This window comes from Meles meles, chromosome 7, assembly GCF_922984935.1.
Source record: "Meles meles chromosome 7, mMelMel3.1 paternal haplotype, whole genome shotgun sequence".
In the NCBI taxonomy this organism is placed as follows: Eukaryota; Metazoa; Chordata; class Mammalia; order Carnivora; family Mustelidae; genus Meles; species Meles meles.
The window spans coordinates 14,362,802-14,389,641 of NC_060072.1; the positions used below are offsets into that span (position 1 = coordinate 14,362,802).

The following is a 26,840-nucleotide window of genomic DNA, read 5'->3' on the forward strand; positions in this document are numbered from 1 at the left end:
GAGATTTAGGTGAGGTGATATATTTAAAGGGTTTAGCACCATGCCAGCTACACTGTAAGTGTTCCAGAAATGGGAGCTGCTGTTACCACAGCCTTCAGAAGGGTCTTCCTAAACTAGTTTGTATATGTCTACCCTCTGCACACAAACCCTCAGTGTCTGCCCAGTGCCCACAGAATGCATCCTGAACTCCTACCTCTGATGCAAGCATCCCCCAAGCTTGCCACTCCCCATATTCCCACCCTAGTTCACACTGCTTCCCCAACAAGCATCTGCTCAAACCAGCTTTATCAACAGCTTGTCCCCCAAATTCTTTCTGATTCTGCTTGTTAGCACATGATACCTCTCCCTGCCAGGAGAGGCTTTCTCTAACACCCATCCAACAATATACTACCATGCACAGCATCTACTATATCCAGTCCTTATGTGGAGCCTGGAGATACAGTGATAAATAAACCAAAAGAGACTCTTAACTCTAAGAAACAAACCAAGAGTTGTTGGAGGGGAGGTGAGTGGGGGATGGGGTAACGGGGTGATGGGCATTAATGAGGGCACGTTTTGTGTTGAGCACAGAGTGTTATATGTAATTGATGAATTATAAAATTCTACCTCTGAAACTAATATTAAACAAACAAACTAAGCTCCTTCTTTTGTGTGAGCTCCTATAGGGGAGTGGAGAGATGGACACAAAGAAAATGAACATATAATTGCACTTGGTACCTAGCACTATGAAGGGCAAGTTCAGAGTGTGATAGAGAAGACAATAAGAAACACCCACTTTAGACCAGTGGCCAGGGGAAAACTCTGGGGACAGAGCATTTCAACTGAGACGCCAAATATGAGAAGGGATTGGCCTTGTCTCAATCTTTTTTTTTTTAAGATTTATTTATTTATTTGACAGACAGATCAAAAGTAGGCAGAGAGGTAGGCAGAGAGAGAGAGAAGAGGAAGCAGGCTCCCCGCCAAGCAGAGAGCCCAATGCGGGGCTTGATCCCAGGACCCTGAGATCATGACCTGAGCCGAAGGCAGAAGCTTTAACCCACTGAGCCACCCAGGCGCCCTGGCCTTGTCTCAATCTTATACGTGCCCTGCACAATACTTGCCAGCCACATGGTTCTCACTCAACTAGTGTCCACTGAATTGATTTGAATTAATATTATAGTATTGATCATTAGGCAGAGTCTTTCAGAGAAAGAGATCAACATGTGCAAAGGCCCTGTGGCTAGAGGGAGTGTGGCCCATTGAGTAAAGAACTGAAAGTCCTGTGGGTTAATACATAACTGGTAGGCAGAGGTTGGGGTGGGTAGGAGGGAAACACAGAAGACAAAACAGAATAAGAAAGAACTAGATCAGGTGGAGGCTCATAGGCATGAAATGGACACCTAGCTCCTCACTGAAATCTTCCCAAGCTTCTTTAGTCCTTGACTTTTTTCCTCCTCCACACTCTTTCTGGCCTTGTTTTCTCCATACTTAGCCAGGACTGGACACTGAAAGTGTTTAAATCTCCAGAGACTCATGAATGCAGAGAGAATTTCCTCCTTCTGGGGGAAGCTGCAGCAGGCCCCTCAGACCCCAGCTCTCCAATTCCATGGCTTGAAGAGAGTGCTACAGTACTCTCTTCATAGAGTACTGAGCTCCCGCTGCTGTGACTCCACCCTCCCCCCACCCCAACCAAGAGAACAGCCAGCTTGATGGCTGGGCCACCCCCACTTATTTTGGCTTCTTGGAAGACTGCTGAATAGAGCCCTTATCAGGGTGGGGATCTCTGGTTTCAAAAATTGATCTGCCTCTTCTAACAGGATGTCAGGCCTCTCATGCCATTGGGCAGTGCTGAACTCTGGGGCCCCCAGGGCATGTGAGCAGGCACAAGGAGCCTGCCAGAGGCTGGTGCGGCCTCCCATCCCCAAGGGGACTAAATAAAGCTATTGTTGGGAAGAGAAGAGAGAAAATAGCCGACAAGATGTTTTTTGTCCTCCGTGACCTGTGTTAGGGGAGGGGCTGGCCTGTTGCAAATGAGTGGAAATGGGAATGGCCCTCAGAACACAGTTGAAAAGCTAGGGAAGGGAAAGAGCTTGAAAGAGGAGAGAAGCTCCACCATTCCTCACCTGTCTGACCTTGGGCAAATGGCTTGCTTCTGATCTCTTACCTGTCTCATGGGGAAAGGAAGGTGCTACCATATGTAGAGTGCCCAGTACCATTCCTGGCTATTACGAGACACTCCAGAAATGCAGTTGTCATTAGCCTGGGAGATTGTATGGTGGGCTGCACCCACTTTCATTTCCTGAGCCCTTAGAAACCACTTGAGAAACCTACCAGAATGTCTTCAAATTCTGGCAATTTTCCCCTTGAAAAGTTCTTGTCCTGCCCTCTAGGAATTAGGACACTTGTTTGTAAGGATACCTGTACAAAGATATTTGGTAGTCTTGTTTGTGAGAGAGAGAGACAGACAGACAGAATGTTACACAAATGTCTATTAATAGGGAAACGGCCAAAGAATTATGGCACCCATGTCCTGTGGAATATTGTGAAACTTTAAAACTATTGGGTTAGGGATATACCTACTGAGGTGGGAGAAGTGTGCATGCCATGATACTCAGTGAGAAGAGCCCTTTTAGAAAAAACAAAGAGCAACCTCAACCATATATATACATATATATAATATATATATATACATATATATAATATATATGTATATATACACACACACATATATATATATATACACATATATGTACATATATGTATAGATTAAGGATAAAAAGCAATGGGCAGGAGTACGCACTAGACACACCAGGCAGGTGAGATCAGTTAGACACACCAAGAAGATGAGATCCTCAGCTCAGTGGATTGGGGAGGGAATCTAAGAAAAATTAAAAAGACCATGGCAAAATAGGAGGGAAGAACTTAGGTATAATGTGAAATGAGAAGATAGATGTCAAATTCTACCTCTAAGATTATTGCAGAGCATTCCATTTTTTAACTGGATATATAAACGGGGATTATAAAGTAATATGGACCAATACAAACACTGATTTGATTAGATGATGAGGTTGTGGAGATTCCTCATCTTGGATTTCTATGGTCATTTTAACACTATTATTTCAATTTTTTAAAGGCATCACTTTTGAAAACAGAGAGAAAAGAAAAACTCAGGAGTGTCTCCACTTTCTCCACCATCCCCAGCCCAGCCCCCGGCCCAACCAGTGGCACTTGATTAGTTGTAATCAATTCCAAATTGGTCTATGGCTTGTCAGTGTCTGCAAATACAATCTATCCCTCCTACAGCAAGCAGGTCACTCTCCTTTTCCAGATCTGAACTATTTCCCCACTGCCCATCCAAGAGATCTAGACTCTTGCCTTCAGCTTTGAAAGCCCCCAGCAACCTGGCCCCAAATTGCCTCTTTCTTCTCTTCAACACCAGCCTAGAGCCTTCCCATCCAGGTCTAAAAAGAATGCTATTCCCAGGGTGCCTGTGTGCCTTAGTCGGTGATGTGTCCAACTTCTGCTGTCAGCTCAAGTCTTGATCTTAGGATTGTGAGTTGCCCTGCAGTAGACCACACTGGGCATGAAGTCTACCTCTCTAAAACAAGAAATTTTGGCTCCATCTCCTGTGTCCTGCATAGCATAAAACACAGTGCCAGCCACGTACTTCTCACTCCAATCAGTGAATTCATTTGATTCAATATTATTATAATTAGAAGAAAGAATTTGTTGTACCCTAGATACACATGTGGTCCCCAGGGAAGTGTGCCTTGGCAGACAGAGTGCTTGATTGAGAGTCAAAACTCATGGCCTTGACTTCTTTTTTATTTTAAGATTTTATTTCTTTATTTATTTTAGAGATGGGGTAAGGGCTGAGGGAATGGAAGAGAGAATCTCAAGCAGAAAACCCGCCAAGTACAGAACCCAATGCAGGGCCCAGTCTCATAACTCTGAGATCATGACCTCGACTGAAATCAAGAGTCAGACACTTAACTGACTGAGTCAACCAGGTGTCCTAAAACTTATGGGCTTGACTTCTTGTTCCGCTATTGTGGGGCATGAAAACAATCACTTTTACTCTTTGGGCTTCAGTTTCTAGGAGGACACACACATGTATTAATTTCCTATTGCTGCTCTAACAAACTAAGCTGTCAAAAAGAACACCTCTTTATTATCCCACAAATCTGTAGATTAGAAGTCCAGACTGGCATGTCAAGGTGCTCTGTTTAGGGTCTCATAAAGCTAAAATCAAAGTGCCAGCACATTGCGTTTTCCTCAGGAGCTCAAGATCCCCTTCCAAGCTCATTCCTGTCAGGACAGAATTCAGTTCTTTACAATGAGGTACACCTAGGGCCCCCTTTTCCTTGTTGGCTATCAGACAGGGTCCACCTTTGGTTCCTGGAGGCTACCCACATTCCTTCTCAAGTACCCCCATCTCAAAGCAGGAATAGTGTGCTGAATCTCTCTCCTGCTTTGACTCTCTGCTTCCCCCTTCTGCCACCAGCCTGAGATGGTTCTCAACTCTTAGGGTCTCATGTGATTTGATTAGATCCTCCCAAATATCTCCATATTTTAGGGTCGCATGGGCTATATAACAGAAAACAATCCTTATATGGCTTAGTATAACAATCTTATCACATTTGCGGCCTCCAGAGATCAGAGTGGGACACCTTGGGGAGCATTCCTAGAAATTCTACTTCCCACCACATGGAAACATGGGGGCTAGGCAAGAAGATTGATAAGTTCCTTTAGATTTCCTTTGTTGGACTTCATTTCACCCCCTGCCATACTATCACATACTGCCAAGCAGCAACCTCTGCTCTCCTTCCTCCTCCTTCCAGCCTTTCTTCAGCTCTGTCCTTACTACCATGAACTAGTGTCAGCTCCTTCCTCCCTTCAGCCCTCCCTACTTTACACTTTGAGTTTGAACCTCCCCTGGGTGCTAAGCAGTATGGCATTCCTTATTTCATTTCTTCTTCCCACAACCATCAAATAAGCTAGGCAATATCATTCCCATTTTTCAGATCCAAGAACTAAGTTTTAAAGAGGTTAAATATCTAGCCCCAGAGTAGAGAGTAAGTTTAACACCAACACTCACATTCTTTCCAGTACCCATCAGCCTGTGGGAAGATAATGAGGCCAGAAGAAGTGGAGGGGAAGACAGAGCACACCCATTCCCCCACCCCTCGTGCTCCAGCTTGAAATGAGATAGAGATAAAGCCCCAGAAGTGACCTGTTTTTGGACTGCTGGAGGTATCCGGAGTCTGTGAGTGGATGGCTGAGTGTGACAACTCTTCTGGGTAACAAAAGCCACTTGGTGAAAGTACACCCATTCATTCCACTTCACATCATTGGTAAAATTTAATTCTTTCAACCTCAGGTGTTGGGGGCTCTTTTCCTGCCTGTGTGAGCATAAGTCGCTATAACTACTTTGGAGAGCAAATCCGGCAATACCTGGCAAAACTGAGAAAAGCATTGCCCAGCCCCAGCAATTCCACTCCTGTGCATGTGCCCTGGAGAAACTCCCCTGCACATGCAGGGGGGATGCACTAGTATCATTTATTGGAAAAACAGAAATCACCTAAATGTGTATCAGCAGGAAGCAGACAAATGGTAATGTGTTCATATACTAAAATACTGTATGCATCTGTAAAAATCTAATCCACATAGAGGAGCTGTATAGAGGAACATGCATGAATCTCACAAACATAATGTGCTTAAAAAGATCGTCAAAAATAGTTTCTTTTGATACCACTACATAAATTTTAACCACGTGGACTGTATATTGTTTGAGAATCATATAGTTAAAATATGTTAATAATAGTTAAAATGTGAATAAATGTGAGGCAATAATAAACACATATCATAAATAAAATCATATCATGATGATTACCTCTGGGTGAGAGGAAAGGGAGTGCAGTAAGAAAGTCTATCAGGGACCTCATCTATGTGGGCAGTGGTTTATTTCTTAAGTGGGGTGATGGCCATGATAATGCTCTTTAAGTCTTTTTCATATGTGAAATATTTTGTAGTAACTATTAAATGGACAAGTAATCACTACCAGGAATATGCTTAGCACAGAACAGTAAGTGGAAAGAGCAGGAAGCAGAAGTGGATATTCAGTATACGCCCAAGGTAGAACAAATGAGAAGAAAAAAAACTGTGGATTTAAAAAAAAGAAGACCATTTTGAAAGGGAGGGGAGTAGGGGGAATAGGTAAGCCTGGTGGTGGGTATTAAGGAGGGCACGTATTGCATGGAGCACTGGGTGTGTTGCATAAACAATGAATCTTAGAACACTGAAAAAATAAAATTTACCAAAAAAAGTAAAATAAAATGTCAAAAAAAAAAAAACCCAACAGATAATACATCCGTTGAAAGTCTGAGGCTGATCTTTATTGTCTTCTGTATAATAAAAGCAACATAACACTTTATTGCATTTTCCAAACTTTTTATATAGTGAGTACATATTGCTTTTGAAATCAAAATCAAATATTGGCCTTTTTTAAAAGATGCGTTTGTTCTCTCTAAGCACCAAGACGTGATAAATTTTAGCCTGGGGGTGCCTGGGTGACTCAGTCATTTGAGCATCTGACTCTGGGTTTTGGCTCCGGTCATGAGCTCATGGGTCATGGGATCGAGCCCCATGTCAGTCTCCGCACTCAGCTGAGCCTCTGTTTGAAGAGTCTCTCCCTCTGTTCCTCCCCCTACTTGTGTGCTCGTGCTCTCTGGCTCTCTCTCTCTAGCTCTCTGTTTCTCTCAGATAAATAAATCTTTAAAAAAAAATTAGTGTCAAAAAGGGGGAAATTTTTTTATTCAGCATCTACTACAGGAAGCCCTGAGCTAGATGTTAGCGAAAACCTTTCACATCAGGCTTAGAGTCTGACAGGCCCATCTTTAAGTCCCAATTCCATCCCTTCCCAGCACCTACCTTGAGTCTCAGAGTTCCTATTTGTGAAATGGTGATTAAAAACCTTCCCTGCTTGCCTCATGGAGCCATTGCATGGGTACAATGAGATGAGGCCCATCGAATGACTCCGTGACCCACAGCAGACCCTTCGAAGCACCTACAGCAGCACCTCCATGTCAGACTAGACTCTGGGCACCAAGAGAGAAGAGCCAGTTTCTTCCTCTCTAGGCAGCCAGAGGGTCAGGACAGACAGCACTGTCAGGGACAACCTAGGACCAAGGACAGACAGCACAGAGAGTAGGACATGATTACCCCTGGCCAGGTAGATCCAAGTAGGGGGACTGAAGTTACTACGAAATAATTAGAAGGGAAAACCTTTACCCTCAAGCACCTCCAAGTAGACTTGGAGACACCAAGCAAATTCATCTCAGACAACATACGAACAGTTAAGGGAGGAAATGCATAACCTAAGTTTGAACCTGGTGCCCTCACTTCCCAGCTGAGTGACCATGGGCCTGAGTAAGCACCTAATCTTTTGAGCCTCCTCTCCTCCTCTAAGGAGAAGCATGCATGCCTCCTAGGTCTTGCTGAGAGGACTGGTTGAATGAAGCACAGACTCCATTACCAAGCACCTTCTCTGGGCCAGGCAATGTTCCTAGAGCTAAGGACACTACAGGGAACCAGCGAGACAAGTAGCATGGCTCTCGAAGGGAGATGATACACGGCGATCACCCAGAACAGTGCCTAATAGGGTGCAGCCAATACATGTCTGTGCCCTTGGTGGCATGACCACTATTAAGAAACCTTATAGGCTGGCCTGGTGAGGGCTTGGGGGAAGGAGTGTGTTTCAAGATACGTGAAGGTTTTTTGAGGGATAACGTAAGGCAGAACTATGGTGGGAGTCACAAAGCTGTGGTTCATTGGGTACTTACAACGTAAAGGCTTCACATGTAATCATTTCTTTGATCCTCGCAGCAACCCTGTGGGATGGACACTCATCGTCCCCATGTTACAGGTGAGCAAACTGAGCCACAGATCATGTAAAACTCGCCTGAGGTTGCACAAGTGGTGAAGCCAGGATCCGAAACCAGTCGCTTTGTTCCTCCCTGCCGTCTCTCAGTGGGTGCCCCAGGCAGGCTGCTTTTAAGTGCTCAGGGCTTCTTTTGGAAGCCCAGATCGCTGGTATTTCGCGCGTTGGAGCTGCAGCAGGATGACCATCTGTCAAAGCGTTCTTGTGGGGATTCCGGGTAATAGCAGATGACTGAATCTTTCTACAGAACAGGCAGCGACCAGAGTCTCTCCGTGGCAATACTCTGGGATGCTAAGGATGCTAACGAGTGATTTCCTCTTGTCTCTTACAGCTCACAGCGCCCCACTTCCCTGTGGTGGTCAAGTTGGGACACGCCCACGCCGGAATGGGAAAGGTATGAGAAGCAGCTTTTAGACTCACATTCATACCCATGCAGCCTCCCCAAACTGCTTGTTCCCTTCTCCCTCTGTCCCGTGCCAGCCCCACCTTGGTTCCAGGGCCCAGAACAGTGTTGGAGGAGCCCAGGATGCAGGACGCACCCTGTCCTCCCCACCCCTTGCCAACCCCCGCGAGCGTCTCTCCAGCTCAGTCTGTACCCACTGAATCCTGCCTGGAGTTGCTAGCTAATTGTTTCCTATGATTGTGGATTCAGAGCAACAAATGTAAATCATTTTCTAGACGCTGATTCTTTTGTTCCCATCCTCGTTTCCACGGTGGCTCTCTAAACTCTAGTCTTACTTCCCTGCCACACCTGCAGGGCCAGGACCTAGAAGGAGGTGAACACATAAGGCTCTGTGGAGGAAGGCCCTGGAGTCAGATAGCTTCTGCAAGAGTAAATCATGTATGTTACACAGTCACAGCTGACATAGTTGTCATAATTGGTCAGGTCCTTTCAGCTGCAAGTGTGGAAATGCAACTCAAATCAGGAAGCGAAAGAGAATCCATTGTTCAAGCCACCGAGAAGTCTGGGAGAGTTCTTGATAGGTCTGCGCAGAGCTGGCTCCAGGAGGCCAAGCAATGCTATCAGAGCTCGGTCTCCTGTATTTCTTGACCTCGTTTATCTCTGCCGGTGTTTTCTTCAGATAGTCAAGATGGCTTGGGGACCTAACCTGGTCCCCAAGCTCATTGTCACAGAGGAAGAAAGACCGTGGCTCTTTCCAGCATCTCTATATTAACCCCACAGTGGAAGGCTGGTCAGCCTTGCTCGGGTTCCTGGGCCCATCCCCTAACCAGCACATGTGGGGATGAGTACAGCCCCAGTCGAACCGTGTAGACCAGGATGCCCACAGAAAAGGGAGATTTACTCCTAAATAAGATGGGTGGGAGTGTGGAGAAATGTGGGGGCCACCAGAAATCTCCTCTCAAACCTCTGGCTCAAATAAATAGAAACCTTGATCTGGAGTAGGCCCAGCCCCCTCATAAATAAGCCTGCACCTGGCACCTTTATTCTTCCCCCACCCTCTTATACCTTCTATGTCATCTGTTCCCACCTAAACTTCATCCCCTTCAGGCGGCAAAGGGCCAGACGGGTCAGGGCACGACCCACAGCTCTGACATTCATGTGAACTTGAACAAATTGCCATCTGACCTCTCTTGGCCTTCTCTGTCAAGGGGTGATGATTCTAACAACCGTCTTTAAAAGAAACCCTCCCTCTAAAATACTTCATCTTTCTGAAAGGGCACACTGTGAGGTCAGGGGTCTTGCCTATTTGTCCACTGCCATATCCCTGGGGGCCAGTAGCCCCTCGGCTTGTTGGGTGAGCAGATGGGTGAGGGACTCCCTCTTTAGACATGTTGCTGTGTCTATGCACCTGCGGCCCCTCCCCACAAGCCCTTCTGCACCTCTGCCCCTGGGGCTCTGCCCTTGCCTTAGTCCTCAGTGACCCTCTGCTGCTGAGTCAGCAAGCACTTTACCGTCCTCATGGGAGCTGACCTTCCTGTATCTCTTAAAGCTGTTGGTCTTCCCTTCTGCCCAAAACTCCTTCCCCAGTGGCCTTTGACTCATGCTCCTCTCCTGGCTCTCCTGTCTCCACCAGTCCTTCACAGTCTCCTTCGTGTTCTTTTCTTGCTGCACCATCTTTAATGTGCACTTATCTGCGCTCTCGGCTCCTAAGGTCACCTGCGTGCCAATAGTCCCCGGGTTGGATTTCTCATCCAGAGCCTCAGCTCTTATATCCAGTTCCCTCCTCTACATGTCCCCCTGGTCTCCCATGGAAACCTCAGACTCTAACAGTCCCAGATAGCCTGCTCCCCCTCCTCGCCTTCCTCCTCATCCGCCTTCTCCTGTGGCTGTCTCTGCAGCAGGAACCTCCAGCCCCTCCATTGTCTCAAAGCAAAAATCTGGGAGTCAGCTCCCCATTCTATGTCTAATAGGTTGTCAGGTCTTTTCACTCGCTCAAACCCTTCCTTTTTTTTTCCGCCCACTGCCACCATCTTGGACAACTCTGATAAAGTGTTCCCAAGAATTAAATTCTGTATCTCAAGCTTCAAATGATCCCAGACAGGAGATACTTAGAGAGACTGAAGCAATGCTCAGAGGAGGGGATGCTCTGAGAAACTCAGGCCGAACAGTGACTCCTCCATGGAAAGGAGGACACATACCCAAGGATAAAAAGTGTCACTGGGTAGAATAAACTGGGGTTTGCAGAAACTCTGACATCAAGGGAAAAGGGCTCTTCTCCTTCAGTATGCGATGAGAAAACTATCGGGAATGGCCTGGGCATGCCGACTGAGCAGATGATGTCATATTCATGTCTGAGAGGGAGAAAAACAAAATTGGTCCTTCTGTGGTATTTCTACTTCTCTCAAGAAGGAAGAAGGTCTTCCTGGAGACCAGAAAAGAGAACATTCCTAGGAGGAAACTGGTGAAGAGGTTGCCAATGGGCTCAGTGTTGGTGGAAATCTATGTAGGTCCCCACTGCCATCATCGATTATATTTTGCTCCTTTGTTTGTATATATTGATTAGTCCCTACATGGTGCTGAGAACCAGAAGATAAATAGGACCCAGTTTCTGCTGTCAAGGAATTGGGGAGACAGGCACATAAATAGGTATAATGTATGTCTCGGGTCTAATAGGAGGGTGTACAGTGAGCATGGGGATTGAAGAAAAGAGCTTAATTCCACCTAGAGATAAAAGAGTGGAAAGAGTTCCATGTCTGGGGAACTGTGCATGGTTTGTTGTGCCTAGAGGTAGAAGGAGTTCTAGCAAACAAGAAAGATCCAAAGAACCAAAGAGATGTGCTGATACTCTCTTAACAAAGAATAGAGGTTGTCACAAGACACAGAAATCAAAATATAGTGAGACGCTATGCAGTTTGGGGGCACTTGGGTAGGAGGTTATCATGTGGAGGATCATGGGTTGTTTAGAAATCAGTCAGGCTAGACCAATGGTTCTCATGGCGGGGAGGAGAATTCTGCCTCCACGGGGCAAATTTGGTTATCACAACTGGGGTGGGGTTGGTCCTACTGGCATCTGGCATCTACTGAGTGGAGACCAGGGATGCTGCTGGGAACAGCCCACAGTGCCGGAGCCAATCCCTCAACAAAGAATTACACAGCCCAAAATGTCAATAGTGTCTAGGTTGAGAAACCGGGGACAAAACTAATTTCATTTCCTTTGTTGAAACTCTTACCAGTCCAGAAACCAGAGGAAGCAGTGGTTATATATAGAGTTCAACAGGCTTCAAAGTCTGTTCAAAGAATTGTAGTTATTCAGATACTAAAGCCTATGTTGGTCCAATAGGTTTGGAAAATGCTGTGTAAGTTTTTATTTTATTCTTTTTAATATCTTTTTTATTTACATTCAATTAATTAATATATAGGGTATTATTAGTTTCAGAGGTAGAGCTCAGTGATTCATCGGTCTTATATAACACCAAGTGCTCATTACATCACATGTCCTCCTTAATCCCCATCCCCCTGTTACCCCATCCACACACACAGCAACCCTCAGTTTGTTTCCTATGATTAAGAGTCTAATATGGTTTGTCTCTCTCTGATTTCATCTTGTTTTATTTTTCCCTCCCTTCTCTATGATCCTCTGTTTTGTTTTTTAAATTCCACAAAGGTATAAGATCATATGATAATTGTCTTTCTCTGATTGACTTATATCACTTAGCATAATACCCTCTGGTTCCATCCATGTCTTTGAAATAACAAGATTTCTTTTTTTTTCTGTATTCCATTGTATATGTATATATACCACATCTCCTTTATCCATTCATCTGTCGATGGACATTTGGGCTCTTTCCATAGTTTGGCTATTGTGGACATTGCTGCTACAAACGTTAGGAGACAGGTGTCCCTTCAAATCACTACATTTTAATCTTTGGGGTAAATACCTTGTAGTGCAATTCTTGGTTCGTAGGATAGCTCTATTTTCAACTTTTTAGGAACCTCCATACTGTTTTCCAGAGTAGCTATACCAGCTTACATTCCCACCAACAGTGTAAGAGGATTCCCTTTCTAAAGTAAGTTTTTAGAGTGGAACTAAAGAGTCATGAATTTTTTTAGATACACTGTTGGGGAAAAATAACATGAAAGATGTGCTGAATTCCCCAGACTTAGCTGACCACAGAAACCTTGTCCATTTTTTTATTGTGTCCTTTTATTTTTTCTTATTTTTTTTTAATATTTTATTTATTTATTTGACAGAGAGAGAGGCCACAAGTAGGCAGAGAGGCAGGCAGAGAGAGAGGGAGAAACAGGCTCCTCACTGAGCAGAGAGCCCGATGCAGGGCTCGATCCCAGGACCCTGAGATCATGACCTGAGCCGAAGGCAGAGGTTTAAACCACTGAGCCACCCAGGCACCCCAATTTGTGTCCTTTTATTAGTTTGTAAGAACTCTTTCCATATTAAGCACATCAAACCCTTGTCTTACTTTGCAACTCTTTTTCTCAATTTGACAGTTACATGTCCATTTTATTATTTAGTTTTTAAGCATTTTTAAGGTTTTTTTTAAGATTTTATTTATTTGACAGCGAGAGAGAGAGAGATCACAAGTAGGCAGAGAGGGAGGCAGAGAGAAAGAGAGGGGGAAGCAGGCTCCCTGCCAAGCAGAGAGCAGAGAGCCCGATGTGGGACTCGATCCCAGGACCCTGACATCATGACCTGAGCCGAAGGCAGCGGCTCAACCCACTGAGCCACCCAGGTGCCCTAAGGTTTTTTTTTAATGTAGTCAAATGTTTCCATCTTTGGGAGCCAGTGTGTTATAGTGGCTAAGGATGTTGATTTGAATCTAGCAAGTAAGTTATGTAGCCTACCCCCTCGGTTTCTTCATATGTACAAGCAGATAATCACAGTAGCAACCTCATAAATTGGTTGTGAGGATTAAGAGACATGATGCATGTCAAGCATCCAGTGCCTGGAACATGGTGGACTCTCAATAAATACTAGCTGTCATGAGTATTAAGAATATTCAGGGGCACTCGGCTGGCTCAGATAATGGAGCACACAACTCTTGATCTCGGGGTCATGAGTTCGAGCTCCACAACGTGTGTAGAGATTACTTGAAGAATGTTCAGACATGCTCTGGGGACCTAAAATGCAAACTTGAAGTCAATAAAGGAGATATGACTAAACAGCATCATCTGTCAGAGACTATATTCCATTTGGCTGTAACCTCAGGATGAGTCAGATGAGTAAGGAGTTGCCAAAACCACTCATCCATAAATATGCAATAAATAGATGAAAATGGGCTCACCCACATTAGTCATTAGGGAAATGCAAATTAAAACCACAACAAGATGCCACTCTGTAACCACCGAAAGAGCTAAAATTAAAAAGATGAATAACGCTAAGCGTTGGCAAGGACATGGAAGAATTGGAACTCACACACACAACTACTAAAAGTGTGAATCGATAAAACTGCTTTGGAAGACGGGTTGATATTATCCACTGAGAGGTTGCACAAAAGTTCTGTTAGGGCTAGCCAGCCTAAATGCATGCGTGTGCTTACCAGTGTTTTTATAGCAGCTCATTCATAATTGTCAGAACCCGGGCTCCGCCCACGTATCCATTAATAATAGATTAGATAAATAAAGTACAGTATATTCAGACAAGTGGGAAACTTCCAGCAATGAGAATGAACAAACTACAGTTATATGTAACAATATGCACGCCTCTCATACACGTATTTCATTGAGTGAAACAAGTCACATACAAAAGAATCCCTATTTTAATGATTCCATTTACATAAAACTCAAAAACCAGGGAAACAAAACCATAGCTTGAAATGGGATACGCATTTAGATGATACAACGTTTAAGGAAAACAAGAACGTTATTACCATAAAAGAGTGGAAGTTGCCTTTGTAGAGGACAAAGGAGTGATCGTGGGGAGAAGGCGGGAGTGAGCAAAGTTCTAGTTCTGCATGTGGATGTTTGCTTTGTGATAGCTCGTTGGACTGTTCTTTTTGGACTATGTAATTCTCTCTATATGTGTTATAGTTCAAAGTAAAATAAGGTTTAAAAAATGGAATCCGCTCTTAGGATATATTCATGGAGATCTGATGTCCAGAATACAGTGAGACTCCTGCGCTGCCCTGGTCAGTCTGTGGCCAGAAGATTGTTTTGGGTTCTGGGATATACATCCATTCTGGGTGTTTGAGACAGCCATTGACAAATCAGTGTGTCCCAGGGAAGGTTAACTGACCAGTGAAGGAAAGAGGCATCTGCTAGGGATGATGTCAGCAGCCTCTGCAGAAATGTAGAGAATCGTCATGGGCAGATGTGGTGGGACTTGAAATAATATCTAGCAGGCAGAGCTGGGACCAAAGTTAGGAGGACATGAACAAATGTCAATATGTCAATGGAGCAAATTTCTAACAGTTGGACGGGAACATTAATGGAATAGATGGTCATTTAGGGAAGAAGTTCTCATCAATACAGATTTGGAGCAAAGATGCATACTTACTGGAAAGTTTCAGGACAATTTAAGCATTGCATGAGCTCTTAGCCTGAGATGTTTGAAACCCCCGAAACTGGGACAGATCTGTGTATATGTTTTTGGGAGGGGTGTGTGTGTGTGTTTATGTGCAGGTATGATATAAACTTTCTGGGTGGGAAAGGGTCCATAACTTCTTTCAGCTTCTCACAGGGGTCTGTAACCCTTCCAAAGGTTAAGAAACCCTGGGGAAACTTCTATATATCTTTCAATGATGAGAATCTGTGGTTATTTTCAATAGTACGAGCAGTCCATTAAAAGGAATGGCACAATATCATGTTACTATCAGAGGATTAGAAGTCAAGTTCAAGGCCAATTGCCAGTTGGGGTGGGGGGTGGTTAATGTTTATGGTATCAGAATTAAGGTTTTGGGGTTGGGGTCTAGGTTGACCATTTCCTGGCTGTGTGTCCTTGGAGATGTTATTCTGTGCCTCAATTTTCTCATCTCCAAATGGGGACAATATCGCCCTCCTAGGGTTGTAATGAAGATAGAATAAATAACTTGAGCCTTGGGAGAGTGCCTGGTAAACACTCAGTGAATGGGAACTTTAAAAACCCACTACAAATGTAAACTGTTATTCTGATTACTTAACTGCTTGTCTGGGCAACATCCCCAGGAGAGGACAAAATAACAAGTTAACTCCACCCTGGGAGGTGCCTTATCCTTATTTCATAGATTCACAGACTCTCAGGGCTTGAGTCCTGGCACCTCATCTAGAAGATAAGAACGTGAGGCCCCAGAGAGGAGAAGGTTTTGCCCGAGGCCACACATCGAGAGAGCATCCCCAATAACAGAGCAGAAAGGGAAAGAAAAGACCTTTGAAATTATCTTACTCCAACCCATACTTTAGAGATAAGAGAAGTAATAATAATAAAACATAATAACCACAATAATAACAAAACCTAATGCTTAATAGAGTTTACTCTGGGGGTGCCTGATGGCTCAGCCAGTTGAGCGCCTGCTTCGGCTCAGATCATGATCCCAGGGTCCTGGAATCGAGCCCCATATCAGGCTCCCTGCTCAGCACGAAGCCTGCTTCTCCCTCTCCCACTCCCCCTGCTGTGTTCCCTCTCACGCTCTCTCTTTCTCTCTCTCAATCTGTAAATAAATAAATAATATTTTAATAAAATAATAATAAAAAATTTTTTTAAATAGTTTACTCTGTGCAGGCACTGTTCTAAGTGTTTGAAATACATTCACTCATTGAATGCAATCTTTATAACTACCCTGTAACTACCCCCCTTTACAGATGAGGAAACTGAGGCACAGGGAGTAGGTGGTGGAGTTGGTGTCCGACCCCAGAGAGTCTAGTTCCAGTGTCTGAGCTCACAGAGGTGAAGGACACTGACGTGATCACAGGCTGATAAGCCCAGACCTGGACATCCTAACACTTGCCCTGCATGCACAGGGGCTGCTGTCCTAAGCCTGGAGTAGTGAGTGACGGGGTTCAGGTATCCCTGCATCTGCTCTGGAGCATCAAGGTGGCATGCTCCTCAACTCCATATTTCCAGCAGCCCAGGCATCTTGCACACCCCACTGGGTCAGGGCTGCTTCTGTCATCAGCTCTGAGCAACCTGGACTCAGGTATCATCTCTTGGCCTGACTCATTAAGCGAGATTTTCCCAGCACCATCTGCTCTTTAAGTAGGAGTTATGACCCAAGAACACGGTAGTGGAGGAGGGAGGACGAGGAATGAGCAAATGGACAAATGGAACCCAGGGGAGCCATGAAGAAACCAGAAGGTTCCCCAGCACCTGGGAGACTGCCAGAGAGTTCAGCAGAAGCCAAGTTGGGTGAGAGCAGGGGAGGGAGCAAGCCAGCAAGGTGTCCCAGGGGAGCAGCTTTCAAGGTCCCTGCCAGACTGTGAAGTAGGACAGGGAGGGACCCTAACCCAACCCACCACCCTCCCTCTTAACTCCTCCCTCCCCTCATGTCCTCTCTCACCTACCCCACCACTCCCTTGAGATGACCACCGGCTTCACATATTCTCTGCTTCTCTGAGCAAAATGGACCCTTAGTGGAGGATCTATCAGTCCTTTACATGTTAGTGAAAATTTTGAGCACTGTGTTCTCCTTCTCAGAGCCTCTGGCCTGAGGTTGTCCTTTCTACAAGCACAGTATAAACCACCCATTCTCATTATTCGTGGATTCCATGTGTACAAATTCAGCTATTCACTAAAATTTATTTGTAATTTGTAATCCCCAAATTGACTCTTAAACAGCACTTTCGCGCTCATTCAGAGACATACGCAGAGCAGCCAATAATGGGCACGGTCCCGGCTGTGTTCCAGCAAGGCAACGTTCCGCCTTGTTTCAGCTCTCATACTATAAACAAGTGTCCTTTTCTTCCGTGTGGCTTCTGTGTAGAGCCACACTACACATTTTTGCACTTTCTCGTGGGGATTTTGTTGTTTAAAATGCCGCCCCACATACAAGTGTGAAGCTGAAGTGCTGTTAGTACAAGATATCCTAAGTGCAAGAAGGCTGTGATGTTCCTTACAGGGAAAAAAAAAAGTGTTAGATAAGCTTTGTTCAGGCATGAGTTACAGTGCTTTTGGCTACTAGTTCGATGTTAATGAATCAACAATATATATTCAATAAGATGGCTTGAAACGGAATCACACATAAAACAAGGTTATGTATTGATCAGTTGATGGAAATGTCTGTGACCAGAGGCTTCCAGAAACCCTGTATTTCCCTTAGGAGCAATAGTTCGGTATTCACTAAATCGGTATTGGCTGCAATGTTATAGAACATAACTACCGCAGATAGTAAGGTTCAACTCTGTGTGCCCATGTGTGCTTGTGTGGGGGGTATTTGTACATATGTGTGTACATCACACACACATGCACACACACTACATGTTCTATAAAGTCCTAAAGGTCTCTTTCTTCCTTTGGATGCCAAAATGCCAAAATTCTAAGCATAAATAGAAGCAAACTAAAACAGCCATTTTATGACTATCTACCCTGATGTTTGTCATATTTAAGATAAAGTCACCTGGACCATCCACTCATTTTTCTTAGGACGGCTTCAGGTTTAGATCTCTAATGGCGGCACTTCCTCTGCCGATTCTCACGTCCTTGCATTGCTCTTGGTTGGCCTGGGTTCGGGAGACCTGGATCCTCCTTGTCAGCCCCGCACCTCAGAAGCCAGCAGTATCCACCTGGGCATTTAAACACATAAGCGCTGTGTGTCATGATTTTCCGCACCTGATTGCTCAGAAGAGTAGTGAGTAAAAGTGTTAAAAGTAAGTGTGGGGGGGGGAGGTAAGTGAGGGACAATATGGGCTTTGAACTTAGACCTTCTTGCGTTCTCATCTTGACTCTGCCGTTTGCCAGCGTTATAACCTTAAGCAAATTACTCGACTTCTCTGGGGTCACTCAAAGCAGAGACAGGAGGAGGAATAAGGAAGAGAGAGAGGATATTAGCAATTCTGAACACCTGAGCCAGGATACACATGCCTTCAACATCTCTAATCCCAGCTTTGCAGAGGTTCCAAGAGTTGTTTTGCCCAAGGTCACGGGTAAGTGCTGGAAGCAGGATTCGAATCAAGGTCAGCAGGTCCTTCCACCCTTTGCTTTAGGCTGCGTGGAGCACGTGGGAACGTGCTGGTGGAATCATCTCTTCCCTTGATAAGGCGACCCGCCAACTTCATTGGAGAGTTGATTTGTAAAGAATTTCACAGGGCCCACCCAAAAAAACATGTCAGTACCTTGGAGACCAGCACTGACCTTTTCATATGAACTGCTCTTGGCTGGTGGACTGATCTCACCCTGGGCCCGAAGCCAAGACTGAGGACACTGTTGCAAGACAATGAGAAGGAGAAAAAGAAAACCCTTCCTCCTGGCACAGGGTTTCAAGGACCGTGTGCACCCCCACGTCCCACAAGACACATTTTGTCAAGAGGAACAGAAGCCCAGGAACAGACTGATCTGGAAAGAATCAATTACCTGCTTTTGTGCACTCACCACACAATTCTTCCACGAAGAGCAGAATGTTTTCGAACAGACAGACATTGAAAAACAGTAAGATTTCCTTTTTTCTCTCTCTCTTCTCTGTTTCCCTGGTGATGTCTATTGGGCCCATCTTGGTATTGTATATAACAAAGGCCTGGGCCATCATCCCCTTAGAAGTCCCTCAGAAAGAGGAAGGTGCGTGTGTCACCTGTTGAGGTGGGAAATGCTGCATGTAGTTTACAATCTGATTACTGGCTCCTTGCCTTTCTCCCAGACTTAGACAGTCACATCCACAACGGAGGCCTGGTCAAGCTCTGGCTGTCCTTTAAGGTGGATAGTGCTACCATGGTGGCCATTTTTCAGATGAGGCAAGCAGAGATCAAGGAGGCACAGTGATTTGCCCAAGGTTGCACACAGCATGCCGGGAAGGCTGCATGCTCTTTCCACTGGTGCTGGCACCCGTGCCAAGGGGAGGGCCGCCTCCAGACTGGTCCATGGGGAGCACAGCCTGCATGTTCATGGAGGTCATCCTCAGCCAAAATGTGCAGGTGCAGCCCTTTCTTACTGTTGGCAGGAAAAAGGAGAAATGTCTGGAAGCAAGCAGTGGCTGCCTGCCTCACTGAGGCTCACTGAGGCTCCGGCCCTGGGCAGCCTCCCTTCGATTTTCCTGGAAGGGAAACGAGTCACATCTCTGCCTTCTTGGAAGTCGGTCCATTCAGGGTCAGCGGGCTCCACTGCTTACGGGGGGCAGCAGCAGGGTTGTTTGTGAGGGAAAACCAGGGAAAGAGGTAAGCAGAGAGCTTACTACGTTTTGGAGCGTGTGCATGTTTGTATGCACACATGTGTGCACACGTGTGTGCATGTTGCTCATGTGTGTGTATGTGTGCATGTTTGGGGCAGGGTGAACAGATGTCTTAAACACGGTTCTCAGCAGTCTCTACTAAGCCTCCGGACCAATGAGACGCTATTGGCAGACCTCGTTCTCTTGCCTCCACTACTGGCCTCCGGTTCCCAGAAACCTCCACACCAATGCCCCATCCTCCAGGAACAGAGGCCAGAAGGTGCTGAGGAGGCCATGTGGTGGGGCAGTGAGTGCTGTTCAGTCCTTCTCCTGTCATGACACTCGTAGAAAATGGCTGTATTTAAAGGATTCAGCAGGGTTGATGGAGGAGACTGCTGGAAGCTACTGAAAAGGACCCCCAACCACCCCGAGGGATAGAGGAGCAGAAGCAAGAGCACCTTATTGAGATGCTCCAGATGATGAACCAAGTGTGTGTAGCCCAGAAATCACACAGACCTGAGCTCCCACAGCCTTGCTTCTCAAAGCGGGCTCCGCGGAAGGACTGGCAGCCTCAGCGGCCCTTGGGAACCCCTTCAAAGCAGAACATAGGCCTGTCCCCAGACTTGCTGTGTCAGGTTCAGCGTTGTAAGAAGATGCTCAGTGATCCCCAGCTGTTCTGCACACCCAGAGGGTGCCAACTCAGATGCCCACTGCATCCGGGCAGTCTCCAGAACGACTTGGAGGCCAGGTGCAACTGTAGGGACCCAGAGAGGCCAGGCCAGCCTACACGGGCAACCGCAACTCAGCCCCGACGGGACAAAGCCCCGAGACACCACACAGCCTGATCATCTGATTCTTTCATGTGAAGCCAATTCTCTGGGTCTCTTATGAACTCCCCTGATTTTTAAAATATTGGCAACTAATTTTTAAATATTCAAAACACCATGTAAGCCAAATAAAACATATCTGTTGGCCACTGAACACCCTTGGGACACCAGTTGGGGGCCTCCAAATTCAGACCATGAGTGTGGGCGTGCCCTCTCTTTCAGGAGGGCTATGAAGTTTCATGGTTAAGGCTGTGGGGTATGCAATAGACCCAGAAGTTCAAATCCCAGTTCAGCCACTTATGTATGTTACTTTGGTCAAACGCTTAACTCGGAGTCTTTGTTTTCTTATCTGTCCAATGACCCCAGTAGAGCTCCCTAGTGAGTGTGGGGTTTTCATCCTGACTGATTGAGATAAAGCACTTGTAAAAATTTGTAGATACGTAAGAGATAGTGATTCACTCCCTCTAGAACCAAAGTGACTCCTACATTTTCAGCTGTTTACAGATCACTTGCAGACCTTACTAAAATGAAGATTCTGATTCACTAGGCCTTGGCCGGCGGGGGGAGGGTCCACCTGCGAGGCTAACAAACTCCCAGGTGATATCCGTGCTGCTAGTCCATGTCAACTAGTCATGCTAGTCAGGGCTCTGCAAACTTTTTCCACACAGAGCCAGATGGTAAATATTTTAGGCTTTCAGGCCATATGGTCTATGGCATCTACTCCATTCTGCTTTGTAGGATGAAAGCAGCCCTAGACAATACAGACATGAATGAGTATGGCCCTGTCCCAATACAACTTAATTTATGGACACTGAAATTTCAATTTCATATCATTTTCATGGAATATCACTCGTCGTTTGATTTTTTTTTTTTTCTCCCAACCATTTAAAAACTATTCTTAACTCATGGGCTACACAAAAACTGGCAATAGCCCTCAGGCTGTAGTTTGCAGACCCCTGCTCTGGGGCATCTTGCAATCTGAACCAAGTCAGCCTCCCCTGCTGGGTTATAAACCTGCTGGGTGTGGGAGCTGGACCCACCGACTCCACCTCTCTTCCTGGCTGAGACCAGGCCCTGGACAGCACGCCAGGACCTGGCAAGCCCCTTCCTTCACCTTACACAATGCATGAGGGCCTGGTGAGCTGAGGTGTTGCCTTGCAGAGCTGACATTTGTCAGGGTCCTCCCTTCCCTTCCATTCAATCTCATGGTCACACTGTAACTCTATAAACATGCAGGCAAAAGAATCAGTGACCTGGGAACTCAAGAACAACAGACGGAGCTTTGATTTATTACGGGGAAGAGCAAAGGAAAGGAACCAGCGAACTGATAAGCAGGATAATTGGGCAGTTCCCTAAGCAGTCCATCAAAGACTCCCCGTTTCCATCACTTCCCACCACTCCTTCTGACCCCTGGCATATGACCCAAGCCAGCTAGGGAGAGGACACCCTTTGCGCTCTGGGTCTCAGCCTTTGGAAGGATTGGAGGAGGGGCAGAGGCTTTTGAAGATTTAAGGCCAAGGGCTCTTGTAGTCATTCAACAAATGCTAGTAGATTTGGAGCCCAGCTGTTCCGAGTTGGTGACTCAGTAAATGTTTATTGAATATTTTGGCAAATATTTATGAACATTTGTTATGTGCAAAGAGTGGGCTAGACTCTGGAATAGAGGACTCTTGGTTAAGATCCAGAGGTGAAATTAAAATAACCCTGTATGTTAACTACACCGGAATTAAAATTTTATTTAAAAAAATAAAGTAAATAAAATTTTAAAAATAAATAAATAAATTTTTAAAAAGGTCCCAAGGTGGAAAAGAACATGGTTTCTGAATGCAGGGAATTTGTACACAAAACACATGGGCTCACACTAGATTACAGTCCGCAGCAAGGCTTAGCAAACTACCACCCACAAGCCAAATCCAACCCCTGACCTGGTCTTGTTAATAAAGTTTTATTATAACATAGCCCTGTCCATTTCTGTGTGTTACTGTCTCTGGCTGCTTTCAGAGACAGTAACACACTGCTTTCTGACTATTCAGCATCAGAGTTGAATAGTTTTTATGGTCTGCAAAGCCTAAAATTTTTATCATTGTACTTTTCACAGAAAATGTTTGCCGACTCCTGGTCTAGTACAAAACTTTTCCAAAAATTTGTATAGTAAACTACTGTAAGTACTAGATTTTTGTCTTGCCAGCTGATTCCCATATAATTATATATTGTTATAAGTTTCAAAGAATAAAACTTGCCTTTTCTGTGTGCAAGTCATTCTGATATGTATTGTTCCAGTCTGTCATTTCTAAAATATTTGTTGTGACCAATTAAATTTATTTCATGACCCATTTCAAACCCATGGTTTTAAAAAAAATCCTGGTTCACTGGAAAGCACAGCATGTTTACTCATTCATTTATTTGAGAAATATTTATGGAGTGCTTTCTACATGCCAAGGACTGTTCTGGACACTGGAGATACAGTAATGAACACCACAGAGTCCCTGTCCTCATGGAGCTTACATCCAATGGTGGGAGGCAGACGAAGAAAGAATAAACAAAAAACAACTGTGATATGTCAGTTATGAGAAGGACTCTGAGGACAAAAGAAACAGGATGAGAGACACAGTATGGTGGGAATATGAGTAAGGAAGGCTTTCTGTGAGTTGACATGTGGAGGAAGGAAAGAATGAGCTTATGTACATATGGAGGAAGACCATGACTGTGAGGGAAGAGCATATACTAAGGCCCTGAGGCAGGGCCTCTGTGTGGTCCAGGAATGGGCAGAGGGCCCGCGGGGCTACAGTGAGTGCTTGAGGTGACAAGCGGCAGGAAATAAGGCCAGAATGCTGGAGAGAGGTGATCGAAGATCATGTAGACAGCTGACTACAATCCAAGCCAAATGAAGCAAACCTTATAGCAGAAATACCAACCTTATAGCAGAAATACCAGCCAAGTACTAGGAAGGGAATCCAGATAAAGTTGAATGAAGGCAGAGGGGGGAATTAATTAAGTCATGATAGAGGGAAATGTCAGAGGGAGTGGAAGCATCTTCATGGGAAACCAGGGAGATTTCCTGAAAGTAGGAGCTTTAGCTAAATCTCAAACAATAGGGAACAATAGGGACGCATACTGCAGGCTGAGAAGAGCTTTCCAGGCATCAGGAGACACACACACACACACACACACACACACACACACACACACACAGCGTAAATGTCCAAGAGAGTATCACAAGCTTTCAGGTGTGGTGGGGACAGTGGTTGTCAGGCTTAGCAGCACCTTAGAATCACCCAGAAAGCTCTGAAATTATACCCCTGCCTGGGGCCCTGCCCCAGAGACTCTGTCGTGATTGGCTGGCGGAGGGCCCAGGCCCTGGCATTGTTTGGTCCCAGGTGATATTAATGCAAAGCAAGTATCCCAGAGCTCTGGGCCAGAGTGAGCGCTGGAAGGGTAGGTGAGGCTCAGGAGGGGACAGGGCCAGATCTTAGATGTACTTTACGTTGCACTCTACAATTTGCTCTTGATTTTCTAGCTAAGAGAGAGAGAGCCACTGGTGGCCTGGAAGCAAAGAATGGGCATTTTGGATTCGTAAGGCAGGATTCTTGAGAACAGAGAGGAGTGGGGGGCAGAGAGGGGGAAATCAGCGCCCCCTGGAACCCGTTAGGAAGAAACCATAGCAGTGCAGAGAAGAAATTAGGGTTTGAACAGGTGGAACCAAGGCAGTGAGCAATGAGATAAGGACGTCATCAAGGGATATGGGAAAAGCAGAATTAGAAGAACTCAGTGAGTAACTGGGTGCTGGGACAGAAGAAAATTGAGAACACGATTGTGAAATCAGCAAGGACAGGCCTAATGGGGAAGATAATAAGCCCAGTTTTCAACATTTTGAGTGTGAGTTACCCATGGAAACAGACAACCGTAAGAATAATCACGACCCATTCACCCAGGCCTCGCGAGGTGCCAGGCCCTGGTTTTGTGCGCGTCCTGCGCAATTGTCACAAAAGCTCTGGGAGGCGGGCAGTGCGATGATCTTCATTTTGCAGGAGGGAACACTGAAGCTCAGAGAAGGTAGGCCAGAGGGAAAAGGATGCTATCTGTGCTTGTGGGCACATGCCACTTTGCACTGAGCTGGGCGCATGGGGCACGCTCAGAAAACGTCACTCTAGCCAGTCCGTATTATCTTCTCTCCAACACGGGAAGGAAATGCGGGTCAAGCCTGCTGAGAAGGGAAGCCAGTATTATTTCGGAGCCCTGTGTATATATAGATGTGTATATATATCGCCAGACCCATACCCAGTCTGTTGCTGCTTTTTATTTTTGGCTCTTTAATTAGGCATCTGAGTTGCTTCTTAATCTTACTCATTCTCAAGATGTATCCCACGCCCACCCCATAATTATTTTATTTTTTACATTTCTTCTCCCGAAGTTAAACTCCATCTACTCACATTTGTTCCGCTCTGCGAGGGAAATCGTGTGGCTGGCCGGGCGGCCAGAGAAGGGTTTTTTTTTTCCTGTGGAGAGAAGGGGAACTTTATTTACTTTTTTAATATAGCTCCTCTCGCCTGTTCCAATGCCAAATAAACAAAGCTGCTATTCATTTCAGCATCTCCCCATCTCTGTCGTGCCCAGAGTCATTTTATCAGCGGAGTCTCTTGGGCTGTCTCTCTGAGAACCTGGAACAGCAAATAAGAATGTTCTCAAAATGTGCTTTGAAAATAGAATCCCATTTAATGAGGCCACAGAGAGCAAGGCTGTTGCTTTCTTGGTAAGGGCAAGGGCAAACATTATGTTTAAAGTTGTGGCTGGAAAATGCTGTGGCCTCAGCAAAAAGCCTATCACTAGTTTGTGACTCAGGGGCAAAGATCTGAGACAGCTGGAAGGATAACTTAGAATCAGGTCACCCCTCTCCCCAAGACCCTATCCTCACGCCTGGGACCCCCAGATGATACGTCTGCCATGTCCTTCTCTTCCAGCTGTCATCCCTCCATATCACCCCCATGTCTCATTCACAAACCCCCCCAGTATCAGGTTGAAGGCCTAGAGCCCAAAATTCCAACCAGGGCTTCCTCCCTAGTGACCTGTCCTTGTTCTTTGATCCCCAAGCCTTCTTTCCAATGGATGATGAAAACACTCAATATATAAATCATATCCCTGCAGCCAGTAAGATGAAGGGAAAAGATCTAGAGTCCCACCCAACTGGTCTCCTTGCATGGGCCCATCTCCCAAAAATGGGGCCCTCAAAGCTTCTCCGTGGTGTCCAATTTGAAAAACACTCCCCTAGGTCAAAAGAGTGCCCAGTGACCATCCATTCATTCATTTATTCATTATTCATTATTCATTCATTATTCATTAGCTCCCAAATACCTACTATGTGCAAGGAGCCAAGGATATGGTAGTGAATCTAAGAGACAAGTACCAACTCTTTCAGAGCTTTATATTTGTGTAGGGGGCATAGGCACATACAAGATAATTTGAGACCATGATAAATGCATGAACCAAGCCAGGATGATGTAATTGAGTATGACCGGAGAGTGGAAGAGCTGTTTTGGATCAGATGATCAAAAGAGGCCTCTATGAGGAGGTGACGACAGAACAGACAAGATGAGAAGGAGCCAGCTATGTGACGATCTGCAGAAAGGGCTTTGCTGACAGAGGGAATAACAAGTACAAAGACCCCGAGGCAGCCCTGGGTTCTGCAAGTTCTAGGAACTGAAAGAGTCAGGAGTCAGGTGAAAGGAGGTCAGAGAGGTCAGCAGGGCCAAGGCATGTTGGCTCTTATAGGCGCAGGCATGGGTTTACTTCAGATGTTTCGGGCGCCCATCATGATGATGATGTGGTTTCCCACTGAAATAATGAGATTTGGACACACTCCTTTGTCCTACTGCAAGGATGCTGGATGGAGGCCCAAGAGTCCTAACTTGGAAAATCCTTTCCTCCCTTCCAGGCCTTCCTCTCTTCTTTTTCCTTTCCAGAAGCTACACCACTTGAACCAACCTCGTCCCTCTAGGGGCCTTCAATTTTCTCTTCTGTAACATGAGTTGACTGGAAGACATCAGAACCCTCCTCTTCCAGTGAAATCCTACATGGAGCTTGAAATTATGACAGACACAAGAGTAGTATTGCATTAGCTATAATTTTATTCGGTAACTTTCAATTTAAAACATTTATCACCACATCTATCAAGAAAACACTGAAGGTCTTCCGATGAACTTGGTCTGTATCAGCCTCGGCGCCCAAATTACCTCTATGTTTTGTGTCCTTGCCGAGCACAGTTTTGAGAAAATCACCAGCATTTTACCAGCTGCCTCTGCAATCTCAGGTGACTTTCCAAATAAGACAAGACACAGAAGAAGTCTTAAACTCGGAGGGCTCCACAAAACACACTTGCCCAGGCAGCCCAAGTAAATGCATATTAAACATTCGAG

At 45.4% G+C, this 26,840-nt stretch overlaps 1 protein-coding gene across 2 annotated transcripts in view; it reads left to right on the top strand.

The window, feature by feature from the left end:
- The window catches only part of SYN3 (synapsin III), a 462,269-nt gene that overhangs the window by 383,514 nt on the left and 51,915 nt on the right, over window positions 1-26,840 (top strand). For both annotated transcript variants that reach the window (XM_046011478.1, XM_046011477.1), the window contains exon 7: window positions 8,250-8,312. In XM_046011478.1, the coding sequence (XP_045867434.1) occupies window positions 8,250-8,312 (63 nt within the window). The remainder of the gene's footprint in view (window positions 1-8,249; window positions 8,313-26,840) is intronic.